General features: G+C 36.4%; 1 protein-coding gene across 1 annotated transcript; it reads left to right on the top strand.

Annotated features, from left to right (window-relative positions):
- On the top strand, positions 3,257–4,199 carry LOC107628378 (probable F-box protein At5g04010). The gene has a single exon (XM_016331074.2). The coding sequence runs from the start codon at positions 3,294–3,296 to the stop codon at positions 4,062–4,064; it is 771 nt and encodes a 256-aa protein (XP_016186560.1). The 5' UTR covers positions 3,257–3,293; the 3' UTR covers positions 4,065–4,199.

The following is a 14,752-nucleotide window of genomic DNA, read 5'->3' as shown; positions in this document are numbered from 1 at the left end:
TCAATTTTGGTCCTATTTTTTCAGAATATGATTGTGATATCAATGTCCACTTCTTTAGGAAAAATCAGTCACGGTTAGTCTTTATAATCTTCTTTCCAAAAGCTAAATTAACATTTGCTTTGGATTTGATTTCTTTTAGTGCATTTAGCTGTCTAGTATGAATATAAGATTTGTGTTTATTTTTTATAAGTTAATGTGCTATTGGTTCTAATATGAATATAAGATTTGTGTTTATTTTGTGTTAGTTACATGACTTGGTTGCAACACCGGATTTGGTAAACAAAGCAGATGTGGAAAGTATGGGAAGAAATGGTTATGAAAACCCTTCACTTCCTACTGTACCAGAGACACATTATGTTGAGACAGCTAGTCATAGGTATGTAAACTATATTCTCCCTTCAGTTTTGTAAATTAATGAAATACAACGATTGTGAATGCTTGACATTTTATTTGAAAGTAGAAACCAGTATAGATGTGATTTTTTCTAGGTTTCATCATCATTTGTTTTGGATACTTGCATGTGAACAGGAGAAAAAGTTCCACAGCAGAGTTTTGCTTAATTTTCGGTGCTGCTTGCTTGCCTCATCCCTCTAAAGTACCTTTAAGATTTTAATATCTTCTGTGTGTAATCAGTAGGGAGAAGAATGAAAGATGCCAAGTTTACATGTTAAAATAAAATTTTGAGGGAAGTTATACCCAAAAATTAAGGGCTGCCCAAGCATTTGAGCTCCACCAAATGCATTATTTACATAGATCTAGAAATAATATTACCAACAATGTTCGAATCCGTTGACCCTGGTCGCCTATTAATAGGATAAGTTAACCATATGCATATCATACATGGGATTTAACTTTTTGTGAAACTTGAATCCTAAATGATGGACGGTAAATAAGCCAACTAGTAATGCTGGACATTATATCAGGGAACTCATGGAAAAGTGTATAATTTTTTTGCTGTCTTAATTATTAGAGTTTCTTTTGGATACTCTTTGAAAATCATTCAATTGTTCACAATTTTTCCCTTTTTATACTAATACCTGCCACATAACTATAGATTGTGACTTAATTTAGAATATGAAATGGGTTTGTTCGTCATTAACAAAATTTAATCCTGAGATATATTATTTAATTTATTAAATATTGTTAGGCTTATCTATGATTAAAATATTTAGTTACTCGAAAAATGCTGAAATAAAAAATTTGTTGCAATTCACTCTTCACCAATTTTTCTTATGCATATAAATGTTAACCAATGATTATCTCTTATAATTTCCTCTGCTTTGTTGGAGGGAACAGCATTGGTGGTCCTCGTTGGACTTGTTTTTAGTTGCCACCACTAGTTCCTCAAAACTTGGAAGAGAGAGTTTCATAGATCTTAACCTCCCTGCCCCAGCCGAACAAGATGATGCGAACCAATTCGAGGATTCCGCGATTTCCGATGCAGAGTTTGTGAATTCGGTGAAGGTTTTTCCTAGATGAAAGTTTTTTTTTTCACGATGATTATAATGATTATCTTGGTTGTTATTGATCCAAAAAAGTACTAAAAGTTTTGGTTCAGTATTTTTCATTCTTTTTTCTATATTCTCTTCTCAAGAACAATTTTTAGATTTGTTCAGTTACAGCTAATTGGAGTAATATGGTTTACTCTATAGTTGTTATTTACTTAATAATTTCAATATCAATTATCATTTTTCTATGATTCTAACTCTAATTCAGTTCTTCTAAAATTGCTATGGCTTAGTTCATGTAACATAGACTTTGGAGTTAGATCAGAATATCCATTAACGAAGAACTAAACTGAACCTCTTTTCATACTTGTTATGTTAGTCATATTTAACTAAATTTTTCTTCTTGTCTTTTGAATATAATTTAATAGTAGAATGAAATTCTGGGATATCTTTTGAATATAATTTAATAGTAGAATGAAATTCTGGGATATTCATGCTGAACAAAGACTTATTTTAAAAATTTTTATTTAATTAATGATTAAATAAATATATAAAATAAGTACAGATGACATATATTAAAGTTTTTTTTTGTTTTAATTTATAATTTTAAATTTTGATATTAAAAAATAAATTACTAATTTGAGAATATATAAATGAAATGAGATTAATGAATATTTGAAATTAAAAATAAATAAATAATTATAGAATTTTTTTGAAAATCTCACAAAATAGTTAATTTTTGTTAAATTAAAAAATTAATTTGTGGAGGTTTTAAAGTGCCACAAAAGTGATTTAAAACTGCCACAAAAGTCCAATATAAAACCCCCACTAAACAAACACAAAACTCCCACAAAAGATCTCGTGGCACCTCAAATTTTAGGGGTTTTAAAAACTCCCACAAATCATTTGGTGGGAGTTATAAACCTCCACAAATAAGAAAAAAAAACTGCCACAAATAAACAAAAACCTTGTAGTGACTAATTGTGCGCACCATCGTCGTATTTATCGATAATATGATTAGAAAGGGACAACAGAGAGGAGAAAGTAGTTGAAAAGTTTAAATTGTGACACAGTCAACGCTGTGAACAACATGTATTTAAAGCCGTTTTCCAGTCTTTTCTAGTTTACAGTGTAAACGAGATAAGCTTGCATGTATCTCATTTACAGTATAAAAAAGATATACACGTATCACGTTCACGTGTCTTATCTCGTTTACATGGTAAACGAGATATGTGCAAAACTATTTCATTTACAGTATAAACGAGATACGAGAGATTGACGGATTTTGGTAATAATTATTATATTTATTTAATTTATTAAAATAAAAAAAATCCCCAAACCAACCCCGAAGATATAATACATTGCACGCACTAACCTCCTACACCTTTCAGATAACATGCCTGGGAAAACTTGTTAAAACTTGAAAGCAAAGATCATATTGACATAATGACAATGATATAATGATATAATGATAATGTAACCGAGTCCAGCAACAATGTAATTCCCAGTCTTACCACGCAGGCGACGCAGATATCTTCTCCATCACGCAGCGCCTTCTGGTGGTACATTTCGCAAATAAGTTAAATATGGTTTGGGGTCAATATGCAAATTTCCAATGTTTCAGCAATTCGGTGAAAAACGTAGTGGGAACCACCGAAAAAGCTCACTTAGGAACGTGTGTTTCGGCGACGGCATGAAAGGCCCGACACCCAGTCTGTCGTGGCACAACAGAGCCATGCGTAGCACCCACGCCTGCCACGTGCCACCGTAACTCAGCCCTTTGCTTACCAAATATATAACATTCCATCTATGTAAATTCAGGAACTCATCCCTTCAGAACCCCAAATGGATAATCCTCCTTCTGCAACGCTATCACCACCGCCATGGGAGGTCCTTGTTCTCGTCGCTCAATACCTTGACCCCAAAACCCTCGCCATAGCTTCCTGCGTCTCAAACTCATGGTCGTCTTCAATGTCTTCCGACCACCTCTGGATACCATTCCTCACCGCCCATTTTCCTTCTCTCTCGAACCTTCCGTCTTCTTCTGCAGATGCCGTTTCATGCCGCCGTCTGTTCGGAATAGGCCACTCCGCTGTCAAGCGCCGCCGCAAGAATCCCACAAAGCTGAAGCTCTCCCTCGCAGACCTCGTTTTCGCCGTCTCAATTTCCTCGGCCGATTCCAGCGTCTTCTCCGTGACAAAACCCGGCGAGTCGCTGGTTATGGATCCCCCGGGCGTGTTTCGCTTCGCTGTTGGCTTTGGCTCCGATGGTGCGGCGGTTGAGGAAAGCGTGAAGGAGGTGAAGATCACGTGGAACGTGATATTGAAAGGGTGGAGAGAGGTTTTCACCATGATGAGCTGTAAGGGGAAAATTAATTTTGTGGCTGGTGCGGAGGGGTGGTTCTCGAAGGAGCTTCCAGCTCCAGGGTGTTGCTCGAGTGCGGTGGGGAGCGCAGTGGTGGCGGATATGAACGTGGGATTAACGTGCGGTGAAAAGAGGAGTAATGGGAAGGTGAAGGTGAATAAGGTGAGTGTGGGGATTTTGAGTGTTGTGGATTGGAGGTATATTAGTGTTCAAGATGGTCTTAGGTATTTGCAACATTTTCTGCTAACTTAAATCCAACCTTTTTGCTTTGGTAGGCTTTTGTTTGTAAATTGTAAAAGTAGCTAATGGCTTATCCCTTATTGAGTATGTTGTTCTATACACTATGGAGTATGAATGGAGTTTTGGGTCAATGTCGTTTGTTTGGTACACATTGTTTTGCGACACCCTTAGTGGAGGGAAAACAACATCAATAAAATATATAGAATTAGGTGAAAATTCAGGTAAACTTGACCTCGTAAAGTTGATACTTGAGAGTCGTTAGATGATTTGATTTGAGTGTCGACTGAATTTTCACCATAGAATAAAGTGATAAGGAAAAGTGATAGTTAGGTTCCAATCATTTTGAAAAAACAACCAGTACTAAATAGATTTTCTATAACAGTAATCGATAAATACGCCATGTCTTTTCGAATATTAATAGTTAACGAAGCAGGAGAAATTTAGTTTAAAATGAAATTTAGTTTAAATGTTATTTCTGCGATTTTTTTATAGATAAATACATCATTATATAGTTAATAGTACACGAGTACTGTTGTTAAATTTTGCATAATGAATTGTTAAATTTTATTATTGATTCAGAAATATAAAGTATTTATCATTTGATATTATAAAGTGATTTGATATTATAAAGTGATAGTTTATCAGTACCTAAGAGAAGAGGATTGAATTTTAGTTTTTTTTTAGTTGAATTTTAGTTTTTTTTTGGTTGAGTAATTCTTGTTATTTTTTTAAATTGTTTTAGGAGATATTTTTATTTTTTGTCTCGTTATTAGTTAAAAGATATATTTTTTTTGTCTCGTAATCAATGAGGAGATATTTTTTAATTTTGTCTCCTTCGAATAGAATCAGAAATTGAGTAGAAGAGAAAGAGAGAATCACACTCAGAAGTATCCTGGTTCAGCTGCTAAGTGCAGTGTAATCTACATCTAGTCTCTATCACAACAATGATGGAATTTTATTATAATCAAACAGATTATAGATACCAATTCTCCCTAAGAACTACCCTTTCTATCCGGGACAAGTCCAGAATTTATTCCCAATCTTGAACTTAACTTGGTCACCTATCAAGCTTTCAACTGCTAAGTGCTAACCCAACTTGCAAAGAGATTCCCACAGAATCATGAAACACAACACAGATGTACAAAGGACCTCTTGGACATTTATGACTTTTTCTTTTAATTTTTTATACTCTGCCTTTTTCCGCTTTATGGATTTTTCATACAAACCTCACTGTTTGCCTTTTTCCATGAGACTCAAGACAGACAAAACTAAACAGAAAAATACAACATGAAAAATATTGAAGGAGAAGAACTTCTGTTAGTTTGGGTAGTTATGAAAACTCTGTGTTTTCACTCTTTTCTCCTTACTTCAAGCCTTGGCTGTTCACCCTTATTATAGAAGGAGAAGCCTACAATGTTGAAACGGTTGAACTGAGTTAAACTTCTTCTTTTTCAACAACAAACCGGTTCAGCTAGAGAGAGAAAAGAGAGAACCGAATGTAAAATTCATCATGCAAATACCTCTTTCTCATACCATCTCACCAAGCTTCATCAATCTGGGCCTTCCATCTTGACTTGCTCCCCAAGAAGGATTCCTGACCCTTGATGAGTCCTTGATGCTTGACAGCTCCTCCTTCTCCACTTTTGCTTCCTCCTTCACGTAGCCTCTCTAGCTACCTTCTGTGATGGGTAACCACAAAGTAGAGACGAGCCACGCCTCTGAGATCTTCTTCTCTGACCGAGTTGGATCTCTTTCATTTTCAGGTATGGAGAGTTTGAGACTTCCTCACCACTTCTTATTATAAGTGACAAAGATCTCAGCTACACCCTACTATGGATCTTCTTTTTCTTAATGCCATCATCACAATGGCTTCTTGCTTGTGCCTAGCTTTTTCTTCCTTCTTCTGATAGCTTGCTTTTGCTTCTATCTTTCCTGTGAAGTGACAACCGAATAGAGAAGAAAGAGAAGAGAGAGAATGTAGAAAAGATTTCAAAGGAATTAAGAAAGGAAATTAAAATGAATTAAGTTTCCAAAACCCATGTCTAGTAACGTGTAATACATTAAAGGCCATCAAATCAATTTTCACTTTCTCTTTCCTATTTTCAATGTCTGCATTAAATTCATTTAATCAATATTTAAAATTCATCAAATGATGAAAGTGGGATCCGTTGAAAGCATGCAACCTTTGCTTTCTCTCTTTTCCAATTTCGGACCAAGCTTGTTGGTCTTTCACCAAAAATTTGATTTGGGCTTGTTCAACAAGATCTGGCCTAAATAACACAATAATAATTCAGCCACATTTTTAAAATATTTTATACCAAAGGCTGAATTTTGACTTCACATTGGGCTTGTCATTTTTCTTTATGCCCAGTTACAAATTCTACAAGTAACAAAATTATTAATTAACAAATATGAATTGAAATTTAAATTAATAATTTTGTAATTAATTATTTTAATAATGTTTGATCATCATCAAATTAATTTGGAGTTCTCCAAACTCATCAATTTCCCCCTTGATGACAAACATTATTAAAAATTGAATTGAAAAGAGTAAGGATTAAGAGTACTCCCTTTGAAAATTTTGAATCCTCCCCCTTTTTAATTGTTACAAAGCTCCCCTTTAATATGTGTCATTTTATTAAAGGAAGCATTACATGTAACATTCTTAAATCAAGCTTAAAGCTACAATTTATTCAACATATGGAATGTTAAAAGTGTTGAACTGCTTGATTTTTTAGCAGAAGTAACATGATAATCACAATCTGATTTGTTATCATCTAATGATTTTCTGCTCAATAAAAACAAATAAAGTAAAGCATGCTTGAGTACCTTCAGAATACATTTCTACATATAATCAAGACTCAACATACTTCAAACAAATTAATTCTTGTAAAAACTATTTCCTGCCAAGAAAAATTTTGCCAAATAAAATAATAATTCAAGATCTATGAAGCCTTTTCTAAGATAAACAGTCAACATCCAAACTTCATAAAATTGGTAGATTCAAAAAATTATCAGAGCTTTAATCAAACTATCACAGCCAAAAAATCAGCACATGATAAATCAAAATGTCACAGCCAAATTCAAAACATGATCAAGCATATATCATAAAACATAATTGGAACATATGCACAAGGGTAATCATGAATCAAATTGATTTCAGCCCCTGTTTTTCAATTTTTTCCAACTTTCCTTCCCCTTTTATCATCAATGGAAAAACTTGCAGAACAGTGAAGAACAGTATACCAAAATGCATAATATTTGTTTAAACTAAAACATAAAGGTCCAGAGTATTCAACTTAACAGTTATACAGTACTCAAAACAAGAAAACATAAAAAAGAAACAGAGTTTATAGAAACTAGCAGTTCAACTGAATCAAGCACCAGAAAGATTAATGTCAGAGTCGAGGGATTGGTTGTCGTCATCTGCATCACCCAAGTCCTTTTTTAAAGCTATCAAGCAGCAGATTAATTCGCTCATGGCACTTTCTCCAAGCCTTCTCATTCTCATATGCTTGTTTGCGGGCTTCTTTGTATGAGCGAACCATCAGATTTGAAATGTTTGAAAATTCAGTTAGAACGTTCTTGATGGAATCAGCAACCTTTGTAGGCTCAGTGGGACGACTTTCAAGATCACTTTCTGATGGTTCAGAGGGCATGGAGCGTTTTCCTTTGGTACTTTTCACGGATCCAGAGACTCCTTCTCCTTTGATAGTGGAAACCTTATTTTCTACATGCTCATTAGTTAAATCAACATGAAAATGTTCAAATATGCATGTAAGAAAAATGCCATAAGGCAGATTAGCCATTTTGTCACTACGCACACAATCTCACATGTGTCGCACCATCAAATAAGCAAATGAAATAAGAGAGGAAGTAAGGATTGCAAAAAGAACTAAAGTATCACAAACAGTTACTCTTTGGAAGGAACCACTTTGAGGCATTAAGATATGATTGATGATTCTGTGAAGGAGCGCTCTTACAGGTCCAAGAGCTTTATGCATCAAAATTGTCCCATCCAGAACAGAGAAATTTTCACGGGTTCGATTTAGAGCAATCTGATTTGTGATCCCAACCTGTGAATCTCACTTTCCAGTCATGTAGGCATTTGCTCCTTCATCAGTGTATCCCAATGCAGCGCTTATGGTTTCTCTGTTCAGAGATAAGTGAACCCTCTTGACATATGAGTGGATTGCTCCGTCAAGATATACCATGTTCACATAGAATTCGCAAACCAGGGATGGATAAACAGGCTTCTGAATATGGAATAAAGGAGTCCACTTCAGGTTATCAAACAGAGTGGCAAAGTTGATGCCTTTTGCAGTCAGTGCTTCCAAATTTACTATGTAAGAGTCACATAGGTGACGTTTAGCCAGAACTTGATTGTGAAACTCATACGCAGCACATGAGTTAAATCTGCCCGAATCAAAATGAGAATGACCCTTGTTGAACTTGTTTTTGAAATCCAGAGATTCCAAGTTTGGCGGTTCCCGTGTGTTGCGCAGAGAGAACCCTTTTGAGCGTTGAGAATTGCGGCCAGAGGGGTGAGGGGTTGATTTCCTTGGTGGTGAATGAGGTAGAGAATATTGGGACTCCTCTTCTTCTTCTACAACCGGTTCTTTATCCTTTCCAATCTTCTTTCGAGATGAAGTTTTCTGGGCAATAATCATTCTCCTCATGGTTTTGGTTTGCTTAGAAGAGGATGAAGGAAATGAAGAAAAAGTAGAGTGTATGTGAATGTGAGTATGTGTTTGAGGAGAAGAAGAAAATGGAGGATTTTTGGGGAGTGAAATTCGGCTACTTCTTTTAGGAGCCACCTTCTTTTTCATATTATGAGAGTGGCGTGAGGAGAGGGAAGACGAAGGAGTGGCTGACGAGATTGGAGAGAGGTGGGAGGTTATAGGAGCATTTAATGCTGAATGGAGAGAGATGGTTAAGTGAGTACTGGACTATTAAATGGTGCGGTTATCAACAAGGAAAGATTTTAAAATTAAAAAAAATTAATTCCTAGAATCAAGGAAAAAGGTGGAAGAAAAGATTATGATTTCACAAGAACTCCTTCCTACAAGATATGATATGACAACTTCCCAAAAAGTATTATTTTTAAAACAAAGAGGAATTCAAAATGGCCAGAGTCATGGATAAGGTCAAAGAAGATTTGGTGGGGCCCAAGATCATAAACATCAGTTCAATCTCCCCCTGTATCATGGCCTGCTCATCACGTCCTCAAATTTGCCTCCTCCTTACCTACGAGACAAAACCACACAGAATCAGAAAAATCACAAATTATCAACAGAATTTAATTTTAACATTCCCAAACTGTTTCTTAGAGAGCAGAATCTATCTTCACACAAGGGTTTAGAAAAAATGTCTGCAAGCTGTTCTTCGGATTTTACAAATTGAATATCAATAGTTCCCTTTTGCACATCTTCTCTAATAAAATGATATCTCACCTCAATGTGCTAGGTTCTAGAGTGTAAAACAGGATTTTTTGAAATGTTTATTGCACTCATATTGTCACAAAATAAGGGTATGCTATTGATTTTCAATTTGTAATCCTCCAACTGAGTTTTTAACCAAATTAACTGTGAACAACATGCAGAGGCAGATATATATTCAGCTTCGGCTGTGGATAGAGCAACTATGGCTTGTTTCTTTCTTGACCACATGTTAAGTGAGCTTCCAAGGAAGCAACACATTCTAGATGTGCTCCTTCTATCCACCCGATCTCCCGCGTAATCTGCATCACAAAACCCTACTGCACAAAAGTCATCAGTTTTAGGATACCATAAGCCATAATCACAAGTTTCCTTAATGTATCTAATGATTCTTTTTACGGTTGAAAGATGGAATTCTTTTGGGTGAAATTGAAATCTTGAACATACACCCACACTTTGAACAATATCCGGTCTAGAGGATGTAAGATACATGAGTGAGCCAATCATTCCTCTATACCGTGTTTCATCCACATCTTTATCGTTCTCATCTTTTTCAAGTTTAGTATTTGGATGCATTGGAGTTCCCATAGGTTTGGAATTTTCTAGGCCAAATTTCTTGATTAATTCTTTAGCATATTTTCTTTGGTGAATAAAAATGTCACTAGGAGTTTGTTTAATTTGGAGACCAAGAAAGAATGTTAGTTCTCCCATTAAACTCATTTCAAACTCACTAGTCATGAGTTTTCCAAACTCTTCACACAAAGATTCATTGGCCGATCCAAACACTATATCATCCACATAAACTTGAACAAGAAGAATATCATCATTTTATACTTTTAAAAATAAAGTTGTATCGGTTGGTTCCCCTTTGAAATTGATTTTTCAACAAGAAGGCACTAAGCCTTTCATACTAGTGCACAAATTGTGAATCACACTTTTCACAACTCGTACCACTAACCAGCAAGTGCACTGGGTCGTCCAAGTAATACCTTACGTGAGTAAGGGTCGAATCCCACGGAGATTGTTGGTTTGAAGCAATCTATGGTTATCTTGCAATTCTTAGTCAGGAAGTCAATTGTATTTATCAGTTGAATTGCGAATAAACAAGAGAGCATGGGTTAAAGGTTACTTGTTATGCAGTAATGGAGAATATGTTTGAGTTTTGGAGATGCTTTGTCTTCTGAATCTCTGCTTTCCTCTGTCCTCTGATTCACGCACGCACGTCCTTCTATGGCAAGCTGTGTTGGGGCATCACCGTTGTCAATGGTTACATCCCCTCCTCTTGCGAAAATGGTCCAAATGCTCTGTCACAGCACGGCTAATCATCTGAGGTTCCCGATCATGCTGGAATAGGATTCACCCTCCTTTTGCGTCTGTCACTACGCCCAGCACTCGCGAGTTTGAAGCTCGTCACAGTCATTCAATCCCTGAATCCTACTCTGAATACCACAGACAAGGTTTAGACTTTCCGGATTCTCATGAATGCCGCCATCAATCTAGCTTATACCACGGAGATTCTAATTAAGGAATCTAAGAGATATTCATTCAATACGGAGGTGATTGTCAGACACACATTTGGACGCCAGAATTGGGCAGAGAATTGGCGTTGAACGCCAGTTTACGTCGTCTATCCTTGAGCAAAGTATGGACTATTATATATTGCTGGAAAGCCCTGGATGGCTACTTTCCAAAGCAATTGGAAGCGCGCCATTTCGAGTTTTGTAGCTCCAGAAAATTCACTTTGAGTGCAGAGAGGTCACAATCCAACAGCATCAGCAGTCCTTTTTCAGCCTGAATCAGATTTTTGCTCAGCTCCCTCAATTCCAGCCAGAAAAATACCTGAAATTATAGAAAAACACACAACTCATAGTAAAGTCCAGAAATATGAATTTTTCCTAAAATCTAATGGAAATAAACTAAAAACTAACTAGAATATACTAAAAACTATATGAAATTAACCCCAAAAAGCGTATAAAATATCCGCTCATCACAACACCAAACTTAAACTGTTGCTTGTCCTCAAGCAACTAGACAAATAAAATAGAAGACTAATAGGTTGAGAAGCAATAATATCTCAGAGTTTTGAGTGAAGCTCAGATTCTAATTAGATGAGCGGGACTAGTAGCTTTTTGCTTCCGAACAGTTTTGGCATCTCACTTTATCCATTGAAGCTTAGAGTGATTGGCATCTATAGGAACTTAGAATTCAGATAGTGTTATTGATTCTCCTATTTTAGTATGATGATTCTTGAACACAACTATTTCATGAGTCTTGGCCGTGGCCCTAAGCACTTTGTTTTCCAGTATTACCACCGGATACATAAATGCCACAGACATATAATTGGGTGAACCTTTTAGATTGTGACTCAGCTTTGCTAAAGTCCCCAATTAGAGGTGTCCAGAGTTCTTAAGCAAACTCTTCTTTCTGCTTTGGACCTTGACTTTAACCGCTCAGTTTCAAGTTTTCACTTGACACCTTCACGCCATAAGCACATGTTTAGGGACAGCTTGATTTAGCCGCTTAGGCCAGGATTCTATTCCCTTAGGCCCTCCTATCCACTGATGCTCAAAGCCTTGGGATCCTTTTTATTACCCTTGCCTTTTGGTTTTAAGGGTTATTGGCTTTTTTTTTTGCTGCTTTTTCTTGCTTCAAGAATCATTTTTATGATTTTTCAGATTATCAATAACATGTCTCATGTTCATCATTCTTTCAAGAGCCAACATATTTAACAGTCTTGAACAACAAATTCAAAAGACATATGCACTGTTCAAGCATTCATTCAGAAGACAGAAAGTATTGCCACCACATGTAACTAATTAGAATTTCTCCTTAAAAACTCGAAATTTTATTGCCTCTTATTTAAAAGATCTACTATTTTATTCATGTTTACTGATGATGAGAAAAATAAACTATGGCTTAATTGGAGATAAAATCAAAATAGATACTAATTACTACTATATGACTCCTAAGGTGAACTTCTATAATGACACTATCACAGAGTTAAAGCAGAAACTGGAATTTAACAACCTTTGTTCTGGGAAGTGGATGTTCCTCTAATCCGTGGGGTGCTTGGGGTGCTTGGTCTTTCAAGAGATAACTTCTGGCGCTTCAATTCCCTTAAGTCACGCCCTTGCTCCTCTTGTTCTTTAAACATATAGGTAAGAATTTGACTGTGTTCTTTCTGTTCTTTTATTATTTGTTCCATAGCTTCCCGTATCTTGGTAACAAACGTCTCAAGATACTCCCAGTATTCAGATTGAGGGATTTCTGGGAGAAATTCCTGTGTTTTCTTCTTGGTGGGGTCATCCTGTGCTTGTTGTTTTTCCATTGATGCTTTGGTGATTGGTTTCTCAACTGAGATATACTCAGTTATTCCCATCCTTACTCCGGCGTCCTTGCAGAGCAGAGAAATCACGCTTGGATAAGCCAACCTGGCCTCTTTAGAGTTTTTGTTAGCAATTTTGTAGAGTTCAGCTGAGATTAGCTGATGAACTTCCACTTCTTTTCCCATCATAATGCAATGGATCATCACTGCTCTTTTAATGGTGACTTCAGAACGGTTGCTAGTGGGCAACAGAGAATGCCCAATGAAGTCCAGCCATCCTCTGGCGACTGGTTTGAGATCTTCTCTCTTGAGTTGATTTGGGACACCCTTTGTGTTGGTGGTCCACCTGGCTCCAGGGATACATATGTCCTCTAGAATCTTATCCAGGCCCTTGTCTGTTCTCATCATTCTCCTGTTGAAGGAGTCTGGATCATCTTTCAGCTGAGGTAGCTTTAAGATCTCCCTGATCCTGTCAGGGTGGGTATGAACAATCTTTCCTCTGACCACGGTTCGATAGTCATAGAAAGCATTCCCAGATAGTTTCTGCTTGTCAATTTGCCACATATTAGCATAGAACTCCTGAACCATGTTCCTCCCTACTTTCGTTTCAGGATTAGCTAGGACTTCCCAGTTCCTGATTTGAATTTGCTCCTGGATCTCCGGATATTCATCTTCTTTCAGATCGAATCTAACTTCTGGGATCACTGATCTCAGACCCATTATTTTGTTATAATGGTCTGAATGTTCTTTAGATAAGAACTTCTCTTGATTCCAAAGTGGTTTTGGAATGCTCTCTTTCTTGCCTCTTGGAGTGGGTTGTTTTCCTTTAGGAGCCATGATCTTAGTAATCGCGGATAAATACACCAAACTTAGAGGTTTGCTTGTCCTCAAGCAAAAGAAAAGAAAGGAGAGGGATAGAAGGAGAGCTAGGTGCAATTGTTGATGGAAGGGGAGGGAGGCCGAACCCAAATTTAAAGGGAGGGAGGGTGGGTTTTCGAAAAAAGAGATAAAGATATGATAAAAAGATTGATTTGGAAAAGATAAGATAGAAGATATGATAAGAGAGGATATAGTTTAAAATTGAAAATATATGAAAAATTTTTGAAAAAGATAAATCTAGATTTTGAAAAAGATAATGTGAAGATTTGAAAAAGATATTAGTTGGAAAAAAATTTGATTTGTTTTGAAAATAGGATTTGAAAAGAGTTGGATTGAATTTGCAAAGAGGCTTGGTGCTTATGGATTAAGATACATTTGATATTTTTTTAAAGAGGGATTTTCGAAATCAAGGTTCTTAACATGTTTATGCAAAAAATCATGAATTAAAAACATGGAATTTTAAAATTAGAATGAAAAAATATGAAGAAGAATGATTTTTACCTCCTCCCCACTATCCTGGCGTTTGAACGCCCAAACACTGCCTGTTTTGGGCGTTCAATGCCCAAATGCTGCTCTCCTGGGTGTTCAACACCCAGTTGTTGCCCTTTTTTGGTGTTGAACGCCAGATTGCTATCCTTACTGGCGTTCAGCGCCCACTGGCTGCCCCTTTTGGGCGCTGAACGCCCAAAATAGGCTTTTACTGGCGTTTTCTTGCCAGTGAGCTCTTTTTCTCTGTTTTGTGTGCAGATTTCTTCTGTAACCCTGTGAACTTATGCAATTGATTCTTTACCTTAGTGTCAGTGAACTTTATATAAACAAATAAAAATAAAAATAGAAATAGGGCAAAATGCTTAGAGGATTGATCCCCATGGCTGGGTTGCCTCCCAGCAAGCGCTTCTTTATTGTCTTTAGCTGGACCTTGCTGAGCTTTTAGTCTAGCTTCAGCCTTGAGCACTCTTGCTCAATGTTGCCTTCAAGATAGTGCTTGATTCTCTGTCCATTGACAATGAACCTCTTATCAGAATCAATATCTTGAAGCTCTACATAACCATATGGTA

This window comes from Arachis ipaensis, chromosome B02, assembly GCF_000816755.2.
Source record: "Arachis ipaensis cultivar K30076 chromosome B02, Araip1.1, whole genome shotgun sequence".
In the NCBI taxonomy this organism is placed as follows: Eukaryota; Viridiplantae; Streptophyta; class Magnoliopsida; order Fabales; family Fabaceae; genus Arachis; species Arachis ipaensis.
The sequence above is the reverse complement of the archived record's forward strand: the minus strand, read 5'-3'. Positions and strand labels throughout refer to the sequence as shown.